The 10,000-nt window shown below is 40.6% G+C and overlaps 1 protein-coding gene and 1 long non-coding RNA gene across 4 annotated transcripts in view; one reads left to right on the top strand and one right to left on the bottom strand.

Moving 5' to 3' along the window:
* LOC142665431 (uncharacterized) overlaps window positions 1-10,000 on the top strand; it is a 252,998-nt gene that overhangs the window by 211,860 nt on the left and 31,138 nt on the right. The window lies entirely within an intron of this gene.
* Window positions 7,705-10,000, bottom strand: part of LOC142665906 (keratin, type I cytoskeletal 47 kDa-like) — an 11,177-nt gene continuing 8,881 nt past the window's right edge. The window contains 1 exon segment of the mRNA XM_075845715.1: window positions 7,705-7,805. Within this exon segment, the coding sequence (XP_075701830.1) occupies window positions 7,705-7,805 (101 nt within the window).

The following is a 10,000-nucleotide window of genomic DNA, read 5'->3' as shown; positions in this document are numbered from 1 at the left end:
GATTCCTATAACAACTCATACTATGGAATTGCCATCTTTTTTTTTTAAGGTGACTCCTAATTATATATATTTTTCTCTATAATTGCCATACACTGGGCTAGTGCTTTGCGAGATCCGGAAAATACAGACTACAGTAAAGCTGTATGTTTGCTTCAGGCTAAAATACATTATCTGCTGACATGAAACAAAAAACACATTCCTGTAATCTTTAGAGTAAACCTTAGAGTTACTATATCGTAACTCAGGGAATTATCATTATACACAAAAGAAACAATATATGTGGATAAAATGTACATAAAAACTTAAGTATCTTTGTAACTTCATTGCATTACTTATTTTGTACTGATCCTCAGTTACATTCTGTATCATTCTGCAGAGCTGCATTCATAATTCTGCTGGTTGCCACTGAAAAAGTCGACAAGCTTGTCATCAGACACATCTCAAGCAACTTAGATTAGCGTCTATAAGGCAGTGTAAGGGTATGTTCACATGGCAAACAAAAATGGCTGTAAAATACAGAGCTGTTTTCAAGGGAAAACAGCCTCTGATTTTCAGCCGTTTTTTAAGCATCAATTGTTTTTTGATGCGTTTTTTTGCGGACATTTTCAGAGCTGGTTTTCTATTGAGACAATGAAAAACAGCTCCAAAAACGGCTCAAGAAGTGACATGAACTTCTTTTTACGGGGAGTTTTTTTTTACACGCGGTTACAAACGGCCGTGTAAAAAAATGCTCCGTCAGAAAGGAACGCCAGTTCTCCCATTAAATCAATGGGCAGATGTTTGGAGGCGTTCAGCCTCCATATTTTTAACCATTTTTCGTGGTGCTTACGGCCCGAAAAATGGCTTAAAATAGGCCGTTTGAACATACCCTAACACTTCCCTGAATGTAAATCATTAAATACTGATCCAATGCAAACACAGAACCACCAGACACTGAACCAACATTTGAAAAACTAGACTATTTGGGGCATTGTTCTTACTTTATTTTGTTGGTCTGGATAGAGTTGGGATCATTTATAAAGTTGCTGTTAGTATGGCACGGTAGTTTTTTTTTCATGATTCTGCAGAAAATGGTGGCATCTGAGGCACTTAAAGTCACTCAACAACTAGCGCTGGAGGGAAGCTTGTATGACCGGTCTAACCTGCCGTGTGGATACAACTTAACATACAAGTCAGGGCTCATTCACACGAGTGTGTTAAAACAACGGCCCTTACACAGACTCATACATTTCAGTGGGGCCGTTCACATGACCATTGTTTCAACGGAGCGTGTGTAGGGTCTGTGGAAATATAGAACATGTCCTATTTTACTGTGTTTTCACGCATCCCTCCATAGACTCTAGTCTATGAGGGATCCGTGATAATGCGTCCTGGAAGGGTGCACCTAGGACGTGAAAAACAGCCGTTTTCACGTCTGAGGTTGCCCATGCTTGTCTGAATGTAACCTAAATAGTCAAAATAATTTAAACAATATCTAATCTGCTTACAAAGCTTTCTGACCTGATCAACATGAATGACTAAAGTGTAGCTGTATCGGATGGTAAATTTACAATTCTGAGGAATAGGAGGGATCTTAGGACTGCTTATACAATTTGTACAGTCCGTGGCATTGTCCTGTATTCAAGGGGGCCCACCAGTCACTCTAGTTTATGGGCTGTCTCAGGTATTGTAGTTCAGCCCTATCCAAGTGAAAGAGGCTGAGCTGCCATACCAGACTTAACCAATGGACACGAGTGGTGCTATTTCTGGCCAAAAAAAGTCCCCTTTTTTATTTTTGACAAACCCTTTAAAAATAAATTCTCTACCAGGCTACATGTAAGGATGTATACAAATGTTGCACAATTTTTTTCATGGTTTTTGCATAAAATTAAGGCAAAAATACATAATAGTAGACCCTAAAAGACAGTGCTAATCGGAGTTGTTTGGTGCCCTGTGCAGAAACTACAGCTTATCTCCCCTGAGAGCAAAAGGATTGGGCATGTTAAAATCCAACTGCATGATTCTTTCTCTCCCCCAACATCAGCCACCGGGAGAGATTCGGAAAAGGCCCGCATACACATAAGATGGTCGGCCGATCCTGCTGTAATTGGCATGTTTGTCCGACATTAATGTGTATGGCCACCTAAAGCCTCTTCAATAACCGGGTTCAAGATACAGGGAGAGAAAGGGGAATGCTGGTCAGACTGGGGACAAATCTTTAAGTCTATGGCCAGTGTCTAAAAAAAAAGAAAAATTAATTTAGATTTTTTTTTAAACTTTTTCTGTATTATTAACTTGAAAGTGGTGTTAAAAATGTGACTCATCACTATGGACTGTGTTGCATATTAACCTGGCTACCCTTAGGCTATAATACACCCTCCTTCCATCTTCTGAATTCTCAAAAAGTGAGTGATATGGCCTAGATCAAAAGATATCTCCCCGACCATCGGAAAATTGTGGCTCTACTTCATTATTGACATGTTTGTCTATAAAAAATACACATATATCATGCTCATTGCTGCAAAGTCAGAAAAGTTGAGGACTTGTATCGCTTTGCAAAGGGAATTTTTGGGGCAATTTTCCCATAGGACATTATTAGACGTGTCCCAATAAATTGTTATCTGTGAGATTTGTGAGCCCGGACACAACCAGATGGAAGAAACCACAGGGAGAACGTACAAACTCCATGCACATGTTTCGCTGCATTTGACAAACCGATTTGTCATGTAATGCTCTTTGCAAGGACATGGGTGTAGGCATAGGGAGTGCCAAGGTGGCAGTTGCACCCGGGCCCTGCGGGGGCTAAAGGGGTCCAAATGCCTCTCTGCCAAAAAGAAGAGACCAGTATTATAAATGGTACATTGTAGGTGGATGGGGGGGGGGGGGGGGGGGTCCTATTACGGATTTTGCATTAGGGCCCATGAGCTTCAAGTTATGTCTCTGGCAGAGGCTCGCCACTCTGGTTAAAATGTCGTCCTGTATCACAAAATTGTATTTTGTGTCATTTGCGCATACTTTATTAAACAATAAACCAATTATTGACCACGGTTGTTGGTTTCTCATCATGTGCATATTTATATTTCCGATCATAACTCAGTGAATGACATTTGACAAACTTTTGCTTATATTCTTGAATGGCCAGAGAGCTCATTGATTGGCGCTCGTTTGCTCTTTTCACAAGGAGTTATATATGGCGGCGATCGCTCGTCCCCATACGTTATCATGTCGGTAGCGCGTCTTCCTGTTTACACAGGGAGATGTGCTGCCAAAAACGATAATAGTTTGACATATAAAACTATATGGTCAGCCGATATATGAGCGTTTGCTCGTTCATTGGCTGATCATTGCACTGTTTACACTGGGAATTATCAGGAACGAGCCTTCTGTGAACGCCCGTTTGCCCGATAATTGGCCAGTGTAAAAGGGCCTTAAGTGTACGAGCTGTCTGCAAGATTTGCAAAAAGTAGAACGTTTTCAGACTCACCATTAGTTTTGGGTTTAATTTTACTCCATTTATGTGTTTTGTGTTTACACCATAAATTGTTTTGGGATACAAAATGACAAAAGTCACCACATAAAGCATATAAAGAGTAAAGTATGAGAAACAGCGACATCTGCTGCCAAGTAAAGGGAAATAAAGACGGGAAAAACGTAAAGCAACCCTCCGATCACAGGACAAAATTATAAATGTGATGGGGTATTTGGAGTAATATTATCTTGTGCCCCCCAGTTGCTCACCTATACCGTGGGGCCGCTGCAGGCATTTTGGAACAGCACAGAGGGGACCCTAATACGGTGGATTCAAGGTATAGGGGCACAACTAGAGGGCATTAGATATTATTACTCCATATACTCCATCATATTTAAAATGTTGTCCCAGTACAGGAGGGTCGATTTACACCAAGGCAGTCACCTCCAGACTGATAAGCACCAAGGCACGCCGGCACCAGGGTCTGAGACCGACTGCTACCTCTGTACCCTTTATAACTACACCCCTGGTGTAAATGTAAGACTGATGACAAATATGGTCATGAACCTGCATAAAAACATATATATATATATTTATTTTTTTTCGCACAATAAAAGTGAACTATGGCAAGCTATCCAATGGGCCCAGGGGAAACTGCGGGCGGCCACACATTGCTAATAGTACTTGAATAAATGGGTGACCTTTTAATACAAGGTTGTGCCTAGTCCACTAAAGTGGGAGGTTCTCTTTGCAGCGGCTCTGTATTCTGGCTAATAGATGGGGGTCCTGAGTCTAATAGTTTATTTCTGAACCCTCCTATAAGAAATAGACCCAAGTGGCAAGTGATTGGCTCCAAAGTCATCTCCAGATGGAGTTGCCTTCTGCTGGACTCTTGTAGTCCATTATTGTCTCTGAGTCAGGACGCACCGGAGGATCTTCTTCCACTCTGATGGGCTAGTCCAAACTTGCCGCTAATTAAAAAAAGAATAAAAACAGGACCACCAAACTTCTTGACCTCAATATCCCAAAGTTGAGTCACCATGGCTCTAGGTGTACAGAACAGTAGGTTGTGGGCATCATGTAAAGAACAAGTTTTAAACTTCTCCCTTTCTGTTGGCAGCAAGATAATGAGCAGTGTTAACCATGGGATTGAAATTGGATCAATCCCACCCATCCCACAGTAGATGACAGGGCTGGAATAGATTTTTTCTTTGTGGGACTTCACTGTGGAAACTTCAGCTGTCACTTGATGTCAGTATTGAGCTACAAATATGTCTACGGGTGACATTGCCTGTAAGTACTATTTTATATTATGTTTGTCCTGCAGGGGGCACCCAAGCATGTCAAATGCCTTGAGAAACCTAAAAAAATCCTACAGACCCTAGTGGGGAACCTTTACAGCACCTTCAATCAGTCCATGATCGACACAGAGCTCCAGACCTCCTGGCACAGCATTATACTTTACAAGAGCAGAGAAGCTTTATAAGTCATGTTATCAGTGTAGAATGTGGCGCTGAAGAGGAACGCCAAGATGACACCCAAACTTTTAGTGCTGGCAGTCGGGGTTGCTATGTTCTTATTTTTCAGATACTATTAAATCGTGGATTAGAAAACCTGATTTGCACATCGGTAACAGTCCATTAGTCCCTTCAAAGGTTCTGATTCTCTTTGTGGAGATCCAGCTAGTAGATCGTCCTTTCGTCCATCATCCAAAATTGGTCTATAGTCTTGTGAAATTGTTACAGATTCAAGTAAAAGCCCCAAAAATATTTATGGATGCATCAGGACTACAGGTTTTTTTTTGCCAATGGTATTTCCTTATTTGTTTTCCCTGCTTCGTCTTCTGCTTCTGGTGTTGATAAATTCAACATTATATTACAGTTCAACGTAGAAGGCACGTGCCAGATTATAGATTTTCTGGATTATCGGATGCCGGACTAAAGGAATTTCTCCTTTAGAAGGATTGTACATGATCTGTGGAGAAAATATAATCTAAGGATTTGCTTTTCCTGTATGTTTTTTTACTCTTCTGTCTATGACAAAGCTGTGGGACATCTATTACATTTCCCTCTGTGGTTGTCATCCAGTTTTCCTGGAGTCCTATGCAAATCTGCCTAGAAATGCAGCAATTAGGGGAGGGGGATGTCTTATTGCATAATTAGGCAGTATGGTAAGCCTTTTAGGTGCCGTAATGGTGTCGTATTTGTTGCATTGCCTTTGGGCAAAATTGACATCTAATATCTGGTCACTCTTTCTACTGTGCTGATCCGCGGGTTATGTGCAGATTAGGTGCAATTTAAAAAATATTTCCTCCTGTGCCCTAATGCAAAATCTGTAATAGGGCCCCTCTAATGTTAGATTTTTGTTCATTCTGTGTAGCTTACGGGTCTTCTTATGTACCCTAGGCCAGGTGCAACTCCAGCCTTTGCTCGTCATATACAGTATACACCCTTGGTTATATGGTCAACAGAAGAGGTCTATGACTCAACTTTCCTGAATCCTGGCTATGTGTAAGAGGACAATGTTTATTTCGGGAGAATAAGCAAGGATATGAAATATTGACTGGTCATAAATAAGGAACCTCTGAGGTGTACTTTGAAGCTCCTAGAATTGAATGTAAAATTTGTAACAGATCACCAATTACCTTGTGGCATTTATAATACTGGCTTATACTAATGCCCGGTGCGACTGTTACCTCTGCACCACCTAGCTTTCAAAAGGCCAGATGTCTACACCATGAGACAAAAGCCCAGTAATAAAGTGAAGATACCCCTCCAGGTCTCTGTTCCCCCTTACTAGCAGCAATCCTAATCCTCCACATCCACCCATGCTTGAAGGTCTGGTCACATTATCTAACAGGACAGACAAGAGTGGCGTACCCTGCCACTACAATCAGGGTCGAATTAGAGGGAGGGCACAAGGTTCACATGGTTGCAATTCTGTGATCGACTCATCTGGCTTCATGACATAGACTTCAGTGGAGAGGGCCGAATGCCTATGCGGTCATCTCTTCTATAAGTAGCTTCTATAATTGGTCAGGTCAGGGGCATAACTATAGTGATGCATTCTTCAGGGACCCCCTGAAGAAGCTGTACTAGCGAAACGCGCGTCGGGGCGTTGTCTCACTCTATGGACCGCTTGACTACACTTGATCACATTTATTTCCATGGGTAAGGTTTGTTGTATGGGCTCCTCCTGACATATGACTCTGCTACACATTTTCTAGCCACTAGGTTGGACGTGTATATTCATCACTATCCATCAGACCAGGCGGGCACTGACTTGCATTCCAGGTCGCACCTCCTTGATCTGTGATTGCTATTAGATGTACACTCTCTTACTATTTTTTGTCATGTTTAACACTAGTGTTTCTAGCAGTAGTGTTGGGTAGCCTGTACCATGTTCAATTATGTGAGGTATTATACCTATAATGTTCTATTATTTGTATGCACATGACTGATGGGTTCTTTTTGTATGCTACATATACCTGTATTATACATTATTCATATTAACACTATATCCATGGCAATAATGTCATCCTGTGGAGTGGTCCACATACAGACCTTGTTTTAGATCCTCGTATTGTTTTTATACATTTCCGCCTGTTATTTTGTATTTAATAAAATTTATATTTTTCTCTATTATATATAGTACTTGGACTTCTTTTTTCTCATTTGTTGTTTTATAGGTACGAGACGCAGGTTTTGTATTGAGAGTTACCCCTCTGGGTAGAACGTCTGGGTTCCAGAGGTGGGATTTTTTGCCCAGGGGTCTCTACCAACCTCAAAGGGATTGTCCGGGCACAGAGCGTTTTTTCATACTATTCAGTTGAATCAGAGCAGAGCTGCAGTACTGCAGCAGGCCGCTGTACTGTGATCGGAGCCATCTGCCTCCAGCACGGACATCCAGTGCCCGGAGGCAGCCAGAACAGCTGATCGGTGCGGGATCCGGGTGTCGGTCCCGCACCGATCATATACTGATGACCTATCCTGTGGACCGGACAACCCCTTTAATGCAGCCCTGTAGACACACCACCACCAGGCACCTTCTCTATTTTGTTCTATTGACATAAGACAATCTATAATAATGACGCATCAAAGAAAAATAAAAAACTTAAAAAATGATTACTCAGCAGACAGGTTTATTTAATCACATAAAGTTTCCAATATCTTTCTTTGACAAATTAGTAAAAATGGAGGGTTATTCTGCATCTAGCTCACAAGATCCACGTCCAGTGAATATCTGTGTGTCTTTTCTTAATTCATTTTCTCTTCAATTTCATTGAAAGTAGAAGAAACCACCTTCCCATCCACCACTTCCTCTATGATGGTCTTCACCTTTCTGCTTTTGCTTGGGTCTGTAATAAAATGGTTGTGGTGTGAGTCCTTGTCACTTAGGCTTCGTTCACATCCGCGTCAGGCCTCCGTTCAGGGGCTCCGTCTGAGCTTTCCGTCAGGGGAACCCGTGAACGGAATCCAAACTGAAACAAACAGAAACCATAGGATCCGATGCAAATTGTTTCCGTTTGTCACCGTCACTTTTTGGCGGAATGAATAGCGCAGTCGACTACGGTATTGATTCAGTTAAAACGACGGAACGCTTACACAACGGTAAAAAACGGAAACCATTTGCAGCGGATCTGTCACCCTTGAAATCAATGGTGATGTAAACACATGTAAACCTATGGTTTCCGTTTGTTTCAGTTTGGAATCCATATATGGGTCCCCTGACGGAAAGGTCTAATGGAACCAATGAATGGAGTCCCGACGCAGATGTGAAGCCTCTAAATAGTAGGACGTTTGCTTTTGCGTACAAAGGACGTTCCTCCATATCATAATGATTATATTCAAGGCGTTGCTTCTTAGGAGAGGGACCAACACCTTTTAACATTTCCTTGTCATAGCTATATCACATTACTTCTCATGGTGCCTCCTCAGTTTAGTAGAGGCTTCAATATTTTTTGTAGGCCACCTGTTCTTCATGATGTTCCTCAATCTTTATCTTCATCTTCTTCTTATCTAATTACGTTTATCTCTCATACTATTCTCATTCCAAACATTTCTTTCCCCATTTTTGCTTGATCTCACATCTTCCTCAAGTTGTACCAGTTAAACTTCATGTCAGGTTCTGATGGATTCCAATCCTTCAAGATAATAGAACCTCAACACAGCTATTCTATAAATTGTCTATATAACATCTAAATTCTCAGGGTCTTTTAAAGTTTCTGTTCCTTACACTATAATATGTATTCCTTTCATGATAGCAGATTGGTTCCTGGTAAACAAGAATTTGAATCCTCCACCCCACCAAGTAAATATGATATAGTAGCTTCCGTCATTTTGGGACATTCATGTTGGGTTACTGGATACCGATGTGTTTGGATTAACAACGTACTGGTTATATCACTGACACTTTGTGATCGTTCAGACAATCATTTTATTGTAAAATATTTTATTACTGTTTTTATTTGGTGGGGTCCGAAACATTATTTACAAAGGTTGCTAAGCAATGGGGAACCAATGAGCCGGCTTGTCATTGTCCCTTAGTTTCTGGTTTTATTATGTTTATAGCTGATTTTGTTCATTATATTAATCCACATTGAGCAATTAAACTATCCAATAATTATGCCATCTCAGGTTATGTCATACACCTTATGTTGGCCTACACGATACAGTAGACCGTCTAGATATTTTTTTTTAATTCTACAATTTTTCTTACACTTCATCCAAAGTGAAACTCAGCTCTAATGGAACCTTTACACTCCTACGTTTATCCACAAGAACAACTTATTTTTTTCCACCAAGCTCAAGTAATGAGATTGCCACTGACTTGACCATACTTGAAGTTGGTCCACTCAACCTAGATCCAAAGCATCTTCTTCCTAGCTTGTGCACACATGGCCACACACAGTACAGTTGCAGTCGTCTTCTGATTGGTTTTTTTGTTATGGGTAATGGTCATCGTCGATATAAGGCAGTTTTCTTCTATACCGGGAAATATTCTGTACAAGGAACATTCTATGTTGGCAAAAGGTATAGAAGGCTCATAAAGACATTACATTACCTTTTTTCGAATCTATTGATTCTGTTGTCAGGGCTGATGATGATACCGTAGATGACTTGCTTGAGGTTGAGCTCGAAAATTGTCTGGTTGGTACAATATTAGAAATAACTTTATTTTATTACTTCTTTATCAAGTGTATTATTAATTTTGTATGGTAATACAACCAAGAGTGTTGTTGGCATAAGATATATACAAAGATATAACTGACATTAGGAAACGATCTGAAATTGTTGTGCATATAAAATTCAAAAAGGTCTATATATCCAGTTATTGGCATCTATTGGCAGTATGATGCTTTGTTTTTGTTAATTTATATAGACGACAATTTATGGCAGATCTCTACGTGGTCCAAAGATCACTTTGAAAAGGTGAATCATTATAGAAAAACCCATTCTGGGAAAAAGACCTCTCACGGAAAGGTCTAATGGAACCAATGAATGGAGTCCCGACGCAGATGTGAAGCCTCTAAATAGTAGGACGTTTGCTTTT

The sequence above is a fragment of the Rhinoderma darwinii genome, chromosome 13, assembly GCF_050947455.1.
Source record: "Rhinoderma darwinii isolate aRhiDar2 chromosome 13, aRhiDar2.hap1, whole genome shotgun sequence".
Lineage (NCBI taxonomy): Eukaryota > Metazoa > Chordata > Amphibia > Anura > Rhinodermatidae > Rhinoderma > Rhinoderma darwinii.
The sequence above is the reverse complement of the archived record's forward strand: the minus strand, read 5'-3'. Positions and strand labels throughout refer to the sequence as shown.